At 47.1% G+C, this 13,586-nt stretch overlaps 1 protein-coding gene across 1 annotated transcript in view; it reads left to right on the forward strand.

Moving 5' to 3' along the window:
- The window catches only part of LOC135053269 (aspartate and glycine-rich protein-like), a 50,518-nt gene extending 38,704 nt beyond the window's left edge, over positions 1–11,814 (forward strand). Inside the window, exon 6 of the mRNA XM_063957467.1 lies at positions 11,783–11,814. Within this exon, the coding sequence (XP_063813537.1) occupies positions 11,783–11,814 (32 nt within the window). The remainder of the gene's footprint in view (positions 1–11,782) is intronic.
- The last annotated feature ends 1,772 nt before the right edge of the window (positions 11,815–13,586 follow it).

The following is a 13,586-nucleotide window of genomic DNA, read 5'->3' on the forward strand; positions in this document are numbered from 1 at the left end:
CTGTGTTACGGGAGAAAGTGGATAAGGAGGTCAGGTTGGGCAGGATGGAGGGGCCGTTTAAGTCACCCCCGGTGGATGACTTGGTCATCTCCCCGGTCGGGGTAGTTCCAAAGAAGACTCCGGGCGCTTTTCAGGCTCATTCAGCATCTTTCTTACCCGCCAGGGGCATCGGTCAACGACGCAATACCACCGGCTCATTGCTCGGTGGTGTATCAGTCATTTGACGAGGCGCTGGAGATGGTCCGCAGCTACGGGAGCGGGGCCCTCATGGCTAAGATTGATGTTGAGTCAGCCTTTAGATTAATGCCATTGCAGATGGACTCATTTCGCTTTATGGGTTTTCGGATTGGGGCGGAGTATTTCATCGACAAATGTCTGCCGATGGGATGTTCCGTTTCATGCTCGTTTTTCGAGCGCTTTAGCACTTTTCTTCATTGGTGCGTGGAGTCTGCGTCTGGCGGTCACGGGATTGCACATTACCTCGATGATTTCCTGTGTGCGGGGCCGGCTACTGACACAAGATGTGGCGACTTGCTGTTTAGCACACGAGCCCTTTTTTACCACTTCGGTGTCCCGGTAGCCAGGGATAAAACGGAGGGTCCGGCTTCCTGTCTATCATTTTTGGGGATTGAAATTGACACCGTGGCGGGAGAGTGTCGACTGCCCCAAGACAAAGTGTCAAAGCTCCGCGAAACTATTTGCCGTTTCAGCGGCTCGCGTAAAGTCACGCTGCGGCAGGCGCAGTCCTTGCTGGGCATGCTGAATTTTGCTTGTCGGGTGATACCGATGGGCAGGGTTTTCTGCCGGAAGCTCGAAAGGGCAACAGCGGGGTGTGCCAGGCCGCATCATTTCATTCGATTGTCCTCGGAATTAAAAAGGGATTTGGCCGTCTGGGCTTCGTTCCTGGAGGATTTCAACGGGGTGAGCATATGGCAAGCGCCAGCCGTGGACAGCGAGAGTTTGCAGCTTTTTACTGATGCTGCAGGTGCCTCTGGATTCGGTTGTTTTCTGGAGGGATCGTGGTGCGCGGCATCTTGGCCGGCAAACTGGCATAGCGAGGGTCTTACAAGAGATCTGGTGCTGCTGGAGCTTTTTCCCATTATGGTAGCGTTGGAAGTTTGGGGCGATCGGTTAGCTAACCGCAGCATAGTGTTCAGGTGCGATAATCTGGGCGTGGTACATGCGATTAATAACCAGAGGGCGAAATCGCTAGTGGTACTGCGGGTACTTGGGCAATTGCTTTTGACATGCTTGCGTAGGAACCTATGGTTCCGAGCGCAGCACGTGCCCGGTTTGGAAAACGGAATCGCAGACGCGTTGTCGCGTGGACAGTGGGAGAGATTTTGGGATTTGGCACCTGAGGCCGAAGAGCAAGGTTTTCACTGTCCTGGTTATGTTTGGCAGGTGATCGGGCCGGACTGGAGGGTCTAGCGTTGCGGTCAATCGCGCCGGCCACGCTCAAGGTGTACGGACAAGCTTGGAGTGAATGGGAGGAGTTTGTCCAGGGGCGTCAGCATCAAGGTAAGAGCAGGCATCGGCTGATGCTTTCTTTTATGTGGGAGCTGTACGTCTCCGGTAGGTCACGAGCAGTGGTTTCGCGGTATTTGGCAGGCATATCGTTTTTCTGCAAGCTGCGAGGCGTCCCTGACGTAACAAAAAGCGAGGTTCTGCGGAAGGCAATGAAAGGGTGGGCGCGAGTCGCGCCGTCGCCACCGGATAGGAGGCGGCCCATCGATGCGGCGTTGTTGCCGGCCGTCATCGAGGCAGTAGGGCGAGTCGCGTCGTCCAGGTTTGAGACGCTTTTGTTTAGTTTGGCGTTCTCTATGGCTTACTACGGGGCCTTTCGAGTTTCTGAGTTGGTAGCGCCTTCCAAGAGAGCAGATTCGCGCATGCTGGTCGGAGACGCAGTAGTGGGTGAGAGGTCCTTGCTGTGCAGGTTGCGACGCTCCAAGACGGATCAAGTGGGGAGAGGACGCTGGGTTACAATGGTTCCAGCGCTGGAGGAGAGCGTTTGCCCGGTGGGGCTGGCAAGGCAATACGTGGTGGTGCGACCCGTTAAGGAGGGGTCATGGCTATTGCATTATGATGGGCTGCCAGTCACGAAATACCAGTTTCGATGGATGCTGAGTCGCTGTTTGGCGGGCTTGGGCCTCCCACCCACTGCTTTCGGTACCCATTCCTTTCGCATAGGCGCAGCGACGTCGGCTGCTGCGGCGGGTTGCTCCAGAACTGAAATCCAAGCGGTGGGGCGATGGAAGTCGTCAAGTTACAGACGATATATTCGCCCCGTCACTTGAGAGGTCGGTTTGCGCTTGGTGCTTTGTTTAAATTTGCAATGTATTATGTTGTTACAGTTCTGTGATTTTATGGTGTTGTGCGTCTGTTGGTGTTCCCCCTTTTTTATCCTACTCAGGGATTAGCTACTCGCCGTTGCTGGCATGAGTCGGCAGCGGGGGTCTGGAGTTATTTGCGATTTTTTGCCTGACTTGACGGACTGAATTCTAATCTACAATTCGGCTAATTTGGTCTAATCAGAGTCCCTCAGCAGGTCTTTACGTTTCACCTCCAGCTGAGTTATTACATGTGTTTCCCATTTTATACCCCCCCCCCCCCTGTTTTTTTATTTTGTTTGTTTTATTTGATCTTTCCCCTTTGTGTCTTTAATTGCGCTTTTAAATTGGCTACGAAACATGGTGCAGTCGGCTAGGCCGTGACTGCTACAATAGCGAGATCTAAAGTTTTCTTTTTTGGCAGATCCTTCAGTATAAACAATTAATAAGCCTCTTAGTAATCAATTCTGCCCCTCTTTTTCCCTTCAGGATGGTTTGACGACAATTTGACCATTTGGGTGGTTGGCCACTCTTACATTTATTGGGCGGCCAGGTTTGTGGCCTCGGAAGGGTCTCAGGCATTGCTTGGAGTACAGGGTGTCAGATGGCTTGGCTGGCGAGGAATGATGTGGGGTGAGCTGAGGAGAAGGTTAGTGAGTCAGGCCAGCAAGCATGGAGTCCCTAAGGTGTTGGTTGTCCATCTAGGTGGCAACGACTTGGGGAAGAGGACATCCTTGGATCTGCGGTGGGCCATGATACAGGATCTGGCAAGGGTGACCGCGGCATGGACCAATTGTGTGTTGGTTTTTTCCATGATGGTGCCAAGATTGTGTTGGAGGGGTATGGCGGATGGTCGCCAGATTGATGAGGCCCGGAAAAAGGTGAACGGAGCGGTGGCAAAGTGGGTGCTGTCCCACGGTGGGAGGGTGGTTCGCCACCCGAGGATACGGTTCAGAGACAGCCACCTTTTCCGGCGCGATGGAGTACATCTATCCAATGAGGGGATGATGTTGTTTCTGGAGGATCTAGGTTTCGCTTTGCAGGAGTTAGGGTAGGTTTATGGTGGCGGTGCGAAAGACTTTGGGGATGAGTCTTTCGCTGTTGGCGGAAAAGAACGGCAGTTTGGTATTGTAGGGAAAACTGTAGTGTTTTACAGTTTGTTGTGGTTTAGGTGCACTCACCTCCATCGACTTATGGCCGCTTGACCACCCGTCCGGGAAGGCAGCGGCAGGGCACCCAGGAGCGGTGGGTAGTCACTGTGGGGGTTGAGTTGTCACCTATTACCGGTTTATGGTAAGTTTTTAGTAAATTTATAGGGTTAAGTTATTTAAGGTTAATTTAGATTAATTGAGCCGTTCTTTTGGGCCGCCACCATATGCCAGCTGGAGCGGCATATTAAATTAATCTCTTTATTTACAGGTTTCCTAATGGTTAGGGACAAATAAATAGCTAGCAATTTTCTGCCAAAATTCAAGTCTCAGTGTCGTTATTTCTGGTTCTTGGTTATGAATTCTTTACTTTCAAAGAAAGGGGTCCACCAAATATCACTAAGATGTTTATGTGTCTTCATGTACTCTCACACTGTGACTTCATGTACTTCCTCACTGTGACTTCATGTACTCGCAGACTGTGACTTCTTGTACTCCCACATTGTGACTTCATGTACTCCAACACTGTGACTTCATGTACTTGCATACTGTGACTTTGTGTACTCCCATACTGTCACTTCATATACGCACACACTGTGACTTCATGTACTCGCATACTGTGACTTTGTGTACTCGCAGACTTTGACTTCATGTTCTCTCACACTGTGACTTCATGTACTCCCATACTGTCACTGCATGTACGCCCACACTGTGACTTCATGTACTCGCAAACTGTGATTTCATGTACTCGCAGACTGTGACTTCATGTACTCGCAAACTGTGACTTCATGTGCTCCCGCACTGTGACTTCATGTTCTCGCAGACTGTGACTTCATGTACTCGCAGACTGTGACTTCATGTACTCCCGCACTGTGACTTAATGTACTCCCTCACTGTGACTTCATGTACTCGCAGACTGTGAATTCTTGTACTTTCTCATTGTGACTTCATGTACTCCAACACTGTGACTTCATGTACTCGCATACTGTGACTTTGTGTACTCGCAGACTTTGAATTCATGTTCTCTCACACTGTGATTTCATGTACTCCCACACTGTGACTTCATATACTTGCAGACTGTGACTTCATGTACTCACGCACTGTGACTTCCTGTACTCGCAGACTGTGACTTCATGTACTCCCGCACTGTGACTTCATGTACTCCCACACTGTGACTTAATGTACTTGCAGACTGTGACTTCGTGTACTCTCACACTGTGACTTCATGTACTACGTCACTGTGACTTCATGTACTCGCAGACTGTGACTTCTTGTACTCCCACATTGTGACTTCATGTACTCCAACACTGTGACTTCATGTACTCGCATACTGTGACTTTGTGTACTCGCAGACTTTGACTTCATGTTCTCTCACACTGTGACTTCATGTACTCCCATACTGTGACTTCATAAACTCGCATACTGTGACTTCATGTACTCCCACACTGTGACTTCATGTACTCCCGACTGTGACTTCATGTACTCACAGACTGTGACTACATGTACTCCCGCACTGTGACTTCATGTACTCCCACACTGTGACTTCATGTACTTGCAGACTGTGTCTTCATGTACTCTCACACTGTGACTTCATGTACTACGTCACTGTGACTTCATGTACTCGCAGACTGTGACTTCTTGTACCCCCACATTGTGACTTCATGTACTATCACACTGTGACTTCATGTAATTGCATACTGTGACTTCATGTACTCCCACACTGTGACTTCATGAACTCGCATACTGTGACTTCATGTACTCCCGCATACTGTGACTTCATGTACTCCCACAATGTGACTTCATATACTCGCAGACTGTGACTTCATGTACTCCCACACTGTGACTTCATGAACTCGCATACTGTGACTTCATGTACTCCCGCATACTGTGACTTCATGTTCTCCCACAATGTGACTTCATATACTCGCAGACTGTGACTTCATGTAATCCCACACTGTGACTTCATGAACTCGCAGACTGTGATTTCATGAACTCCCGCACTGTGACTTCATGTACTTGCAGACGGTGACTTCATGTACTTCCGCACTGTGACTTCATGTACTCCCGCACTGTGACTTCATGTACTTGCAGACTGTGACTTTGTGTACTCGCAGACTGTGACTTCATGTACTCTCACACTATGACGTCATGTACTTCCTCACTGTGACTTCATGTACTCGCAGACTGTGACTTCTTGTACTCCCACATTGTGACTTCATGTACTCCAACACTGTGACTTCATGTACTCGCATACTGTGACCTTTGTGTACTCACAGACTTTGACTTCATGTTCTCTCACACTGTGACTTCATGTACTCCCATACTGTCACTTCATGTACGCCCACACTTTGACTTCATGTACTCGCAGACTGTGACTTCATGTACTCCCGACTGTGACTTCATATACTCACAAACTGTGATTTCATGTACTCGCAGACTGTGACTTCATGTACTCGCAAACTGTGACTTCATGTACTCCCGCACGGTGACTTCATGTTCTCGCAGACTGTGACTTCATGTACTCGCAGATTGTGACTTCATGTACTCCCTCACTGTGACTTCATGTACTCGCAGACTGTGACTTCTTGTACTCTCTCATTGTGACTTCATGTACTCCAACACTGTGACTTCATGTACTCGCATACTGTGACTTTGTGTACTCGCAGACTTTGAATTCATGTTCTCTCACACTGCGACTTCATGTACTCCCACACTGTGACTTCATATACTCCCATACTTTGACTTCATGTACTCACACAGTGTGACTTCATGTACTCGTACACTTTGACTTCATGTACACCCAAACTGTGACTTCATGTACTCACAGAATGTGACTTCATGTACTCCCGCACTGTGACTTCATGTACTCGCATACGATGACTTTGTGTACTCGCAGACTTTGACTTCATGTTCTCTCACACTGTGACTTCATGTACTCCCATACTGTCACTTCATGTACGCCCACACTGTGACTTCATGTACTCGCAGACTGTGACTTCATGTACTCCCGACTGTGACTTCATGTACTCCCACACTGTGACTTCATGTACTTGCAGACTGTGTCTTCATGTACTCTCACACTGTGACTTCATGTACTACGTCACTGTGACTTCATGTACTCGCAGACTGTGACTTCTTGTACCCCCACATTGTGACTTCATGTACTATCACACTGTGACTTCATGTAATTGCATACTGTGACTTTGTGTACTCGCAGACTTTTACTTCATGTTCTCTCACACTGTGACTTTATGTACTCCCACACTGTGACTTCATATACTCGCAGACTGTGACTTCATGTACTCCCACACTGTGACTACATGAACTCGCATACTGTGACTTCATGTACTCCCGCATACTGTGACTTCATGTACTCCCACAATGTGACTTCATATACTTGCAGACTGTGACTTCATGTAATCCCACACTGTGACTTCATGAACTCGCAGACTGTGATTTCATGAACTCCCGCACTGTGACTTCATGTACTTGCAGACGGTGACTTCATGTACTTCCGCACTGTGACTTCATGTACTCCCGCACTGTGACTTCATGTACTTGCAGACTGTGACTTTGTGTACTCGCAGACTGTGACTTCATGTACTCTCACACTATGACGTCATGGACTTCCTCACTGTGACTTCATGTACTCGCAGACTGTGACTTCTTGTACTCCCACATTGTGACTTCATGTACTCCAACACTGTGACTTCATGTACTCGCATACTGTGACCTTTGTGTACTCACAGACTTTGACTTCATGTTCTCTCACACTGTGATTTCATGTACTCCCACACTGTGACTGCATGTACTTGCAGACTGTGTCTTCATGTACTCTCACACTGTGTCTTCATGTACTCTCACACTGTGACTTCATGTACTACGTCACTGTGACTTCATGTACTCGCAGACTGTGACTTCTTGTACTCCCACATTGTGACTTCATGTACTCCAACACTGTGACTTCATGTACTCGCATACTGTGACTTTGTGTACTCGCAGACTTTGACTTCATGTTCTCTCACACTGTGACTTCATGTACTCCCATACTGTCACTTCATGTACGCCCACACTGTGACTTCATGTACTCGCAGACTGTGACTTCATGTACTCCCGACTGTGACTTCATGTACTCGCAAACTGTGATTTCATGTACTCGCAGACTGTGACTTCATGTACTCGCAAACTGTGACTTCATGTGCTCCCGCACTGTGACTTCATGTTCTCGCAGACTGTGACTTCATGTACTCGCAGACTGTGACTTCATGTACTCCCGCACTGTGACTTAATGTACTCCCTCACTGTGACTTCATGTACTCGCAGACTGTGAATTCTTGTACTTTCTCATTGTGACTTCATGTACTCCAACACTGTGACTTCATGTACTCGCATACTGTGACTTTGTGAACTCGCAGACTTTGAATTCATGTTCTCTCACACTGTGATTTCATGTACTCCCACACTGTGACTTCATATACTTGCAGACTGTGACTTCTTGAACTCCCGCAATGTGCCTTCATGTACTTGCAGACTGTAACTTCATGTACTCGCAGACTGTGACTTCATGTACTCCCGCACTGTGACTTCATGTACTCCCACACTGTGACTTAATGTACTTGCAGACTGTGACTTCGTGTACTCTCACACTGTGACTTCATGTACTACGTCACTGTGACTTCATGTACTCGCAGACTGTGACTTCTTGTACTCCCACATTGTGACTTCATGTACTCCAACACTGTGACTTCATGTACTCGCATACTGTGACTTTGTGTACTCGCAGACTTTGACTTCATGTTCTCTCACACTGTGACTTCATGTACTCCCACACTGTGACTTCATATACTCGCAGACTGTGACTTCATGTACTCCCACACTGTGACTTCATGTACTCCCACACTGTGACTTCATGAACTCGCATACTGTCACTTCATGTACTCCCGACTGTGACTTCATGTACTCACAGACTGTGACTACATGTACTCCCACACTGTGACTTCATGTACTTGCAGACTGTGTCTTCATGTACTCTCACACTGTGACTTCATGTACTACGTCACTGTGACTTCATGTACTCGCAGACTGTGACTTCTTGTACTCCCACATTGTGACTTCATGTACTCCCACACTGTGACTTCATGTAATTGCATACTGTGACTTTGTGTACTCGCAGACTTTTACTTCATGTTCTCTCACACTGTGACTTTATGTACTCCCACACTGTGACTTCATATACTCGCAGACTGTGACTTCATGTACTCCCACACTGTGACTTCATGAACTCGCATACTGTGACTTCATGTACTCCCGCATACTGTGACTTCATGTACTCCCACACTGTGACTTCATGTACTTGCAGACGGTGACTTCATGTACTTCCGCACTGTGACTTCATGTACTCCCGCACTGTGACTTCATGTACTTGCAGACTGTGACTGTGTGTACTCGCAGACTGTGACTTCATGTACTCTCACACTATGACGTCATGTACTTCCTCACTGTGACTTCATGTACTCGCAGACTGTGACTTCTTGTACTCCCACATTGTGACTTCATGTACTCCAACACTGTGACTTCATGTACTCGCATACTGTGACCTTTGTGTACTCACAGACTTTGACTTCATGTTCTCTCACACTGTGACTTCATGTACTCCCATACTGTCACTTCATGTACTCGCAGACTGTGACTTCATATACTCGCAAACTGTGATTTCATGTACTCGCAGACTGTGACTTCATGTACTCGCAAACTGTGACTTCATGTACTCCCGCACGGTGACTTCATGTTCTCGCAGACTGTGACTTCATGTACTCGCAGACTGTGACTTCATGTACTCCCTCACTGTGACTTCATGTACTCGCAGACTGTGACTTCTTGTACTCTCTCATTGTGACTTCATGTACTCCAACACTGTGACTTCATGTACTCGCATACTGTGACTTTGTGTACTCGCAGACTTTGAATTCATGTTCTCTCACACTGCGACTTCATGTACTCCCACACTGTGACTTCATGTACTCACACAGTGTGACTTTATGTACTCGCAGACTGTGACTTCATGAACTCGCACACTGTGACTTCATGTACTTGCAGACTGTGACTTCATGTACTCGCAGACTGTGACTTCATGTACTCCGGCACTGTGACTTCATGTACTCCCACACTGTGACTTTATGTACTCCCACACTGTAACTTCATGTACTCGCAGACTGTGACTTCATGAACTCGCACACTGTGACTTCATGTACTTGCAGACTGTGACTTCATGTACTCGCAGACTGTGACTTCATGTACTCCGGCACTGTGACTTCATGTACTCCCACACTGTGACTTAATGTACTCCCTCACTGTGACTTCATGTACTCGCAGACTGTGACTTCATGTACTCCCTCACTGTGACTTCATGTACTCGCAGACTGTGAATTCTTGTACTTTCTCATTGTGACTTCATGTACTCCAACACTGTGACTTCATGTACTCGCATACTGTGACTTTGTGTACTCGCAGACTTTGAATTCATGTTCTCTCACACTGTGATTTCATGTACTCCCACACTGTGACTTCATATACTTGCAGACTGTGACTTCATGTACTCACGCACTGTGACTTCATGAACTCGCAGACTGTGACTTCATGTACTCGCAGACTGTGACTTCATGTACTCCGGCACTGTGACTTCATGTACTCCCACACTGTGACTTCATGTACTTGCAGACTGTGACTTTGTGTACTCGCAGACTGTGTCTTCATGTACTCTCACACTGTGACTTCATGTACTTCCTCACTGTGACTTCATGTACTCGCAGACTGTGACTTCTTGTACTCCCACATTGTGACTTCATGTACTCCAACACTGTGACTTCATGTACTCGCATACTGTGACTTTGTGTACTCGCAGACTTTGTCTTCATGTTCTCTCACACTGTGACTTCATGTACTCCCATACTGTGACTTCATAAACTCGCATACTGTGACTTCATGTACTCCCACACTGTGACTTCATATACTTGCAGACTGTGACTTCATGTACTCACGCACTGTGACTTCATGAACTCGCAGACTGTGACTTCTTGAACTCCCGCACTGTGCCTTCATGTACTCCCACACTGTGACTTCATGTACTCCCGACTGTGACTTCATGTACTCGCAGACTGTGTCTTCATGTACTCCCGCACTGTGACTTCATGTACTCCCACACTGTGACTTAATGTACTTGCAGACTGTGACTTCGTGTACTCTCACACTGTGACTTCATGTACTACGTCACTGTGACTTCATGTACTCGCAGACTGTGACTTCTTGTACTCCCACATTGTGACTTCATGTACTCCAACACTGTGACTTCATGTACTCGCATACTGTGACTTTGTGTACTCGCAGACTTTGACTTCATGTTCTCTCACACTGTGACTTCATGTACTCCCATACTGTGACTTCATAAATTCGCATACTGTGACTTCATGTACTCCCACACTGTGACTTCATGTACTCCCACACTGTGACTTCATGTACTCCCACACTGTGACTTCATGTACTCCCACACTGTGACTTCATGAACTCGCATACTGTCACTTCATGTACTCCCACACTGTGACTTCATGTACTCCCACACTGTGACTTCATGAACTCGCATACTGTCACTTCATGTACTCCCGACTGTGACTTCATGTACTCACAGACTGTGACTACATGTACTCCCACACTGTGACTTCATGTACTTGCAGACTGTGTCTTCATGTACTCTCACACTGTGACTTCATGTACTACGTCACTGTGACTTCATGTACTCGCAGACTGTGACTTCTTGTACTCCCACATTGTGACTTCATGTACTCCCACACTGTGACTTAATGTAATTGCATACTGTGACTTTGTGTACTCGCAGACTTTTACTTCATGTTCTCTCACACTGTGACTTTATGTACTCCCACACTGTGACTTCATGTTCTCTCACACTGTGACTTCATGTACTCCCACACTGTGACTTCATATACTCGCAGACTGTGACTTCATGTACTCCCACACTGTGACTTCATGAACTCGCATACTGTGAGTTCATGTACTCCCGCATACTGTGACTTCATGTACTCCCACACTGTGACTTCATATACTCGCAGACTGTGACTTCATGTAATCCCACACTGTGACTTCATGAACTCGCAGACTGTGATTTCATGAACTCCCGCACTGTGACTTCATGTACTTGCAGACGGTGACTTCATGTACTTCCGCACTGTGACTTCATGTACTCCCGCACTGTGACTTCATGTACTTGCAGACTGTGACTTTGTGTACTCGCAGACTGTGACTTCATGTACAACAACAAGTATTGAATACACCTTTGGGCGCTCCCACTTTCTAGATGTCATATAATGTTCTCAATAGTCCCAAATACAGTCAATTGCTCCACTTGCACTGTTCTTTCTTCTAAACTTTCATTCCTCTTCAAATTGGTTTTCGTGTCAAGCTCCAAGCATGGAGCAGTGAAGAAAGTAAAATCGGAAGGTTCTGGAATTCCTCCCTCCTCCCTTCACACAAACTGCTGACCGCTGGACCTGGCAGGGCTCCCCTCTGGTTCTAGGTACAGGTAAAGGATCACTGGATGCCGCCAACGCGTTTCGAGTTCTCAACTCTTCCTCAGGGCAGAACTGTGACTTCATGTACTCCCAAACTGTGACTTCATGTACTCGCAGACTGTGACTTCATGTACTCTCACACTATGACGTCATGTACTTCCTCACTGTGACTTCATGTACTCGCAGACTGTGACTTCTTGTACTCCCACATTGTGACTTCATGTACTCCAACACTGTGACTTCATGTACACGCATACTGTGACCTTTGTGTACTCACAGACTTTGACTTCATGTTCTCTCACACTGTGACTTCATGTACTCCCATACTGTCACTTCATGTACGCCCACACTGTGACTTCATGTACTCACAGACTTTGACTTCATGTACTCCCACACTGTGACTTCATGTACTCCCGCACGGTGACTTCATGTACTCGCAGACTGTGACTTCATGTACTCCCTCACTGTGACTTCATGTACTCGCAGACTGTGACTTCTTGTACTCTCTCATTGTGACTTCATGTACTCCAACACTGTGACTTCATGTACTCGCATACTGTGACTTTGTGTACTCGCAGACTTTGAATTCATGTTCTCTCACACTGCGACTTCATGTACTCCCACACTGTGACTTCATATACTCCCATACTTTGACTTCATGTACTCACACAGTGTGACTTCATGTACTCGTACACTTTGACTTCATGTACTCGCAGAATGTGACTTCATGTACTCCCGCACTGTGACTTCATGTACTCCCACACTGTGACTTCATGTACTCCCATACTGTGACTTCATAAACTCGCATACTGTGACTTCATGTACTCCCACACTGTGACTTCATATACTTGCAGACTGTGACTTCATGTACTCACGCACTGTGACTTCATGAACTCGCAGACTGTGACTTCTTGAACTCCCGCACTGTGCCTTCATGTACTCCCACACTGTGACTTCATGTACTCCCGACTGTGACTTCATGTACTCGCAGACTGTGTCTTCATGTACTCCCGCACTGTGACTTCATGTACTCCCACACTGTGACTTAATGTACTTGCAGACTGTGACTTCGTGTACTCTCACACTGTGACTTCATGTACTACGTCACTGTGACTTCATGTACTCGCAGACTGTGACTTCTTGTACTCCCACATTGTGACTTCATGTACTCCAACACTGTGACTTCATGTACTCGCATACTGTGACTTTGTGTACTCGCAGACTTTGACTTCATGTTCTCTCACACTGTGACTTCATGTACTCCCATACTGTGACTTCATAAATTCGCATACTGTGACTTCATGTACTCCCACACTGTGACTTCATGTACTCCCACACTGTGACTTCATGTACTCCCACACTGTGACTTCATGTACTCCCACACTGTGACTTCATGAACTCGCATACTGTCACTTCATGTACTCCCACACTGTGACTTCATGTACTCCCACACTGTGACTTCATGAACTCGCATACTGTCACTTCATGTACTCCCGACTGTGACTTCATGTACTCACAGACTGTGACTA

The sequence above is a fragment of the Pseudophryne corroboree genome, chromosome 1 (genome assembly GCF_028390025.1).
Source record: "Pseudophryne corroboree isolate aPseCor3 chromosome 1, aPseCor3.hap2, whole genome shotgun sequence".
NCBI classification, from domain to species: Eukaryota; Metazoa; Chordata; class Amphibia; order Anura; family Myobatrachidae; genus Pseudophryne; species Pseudophryne corroboree.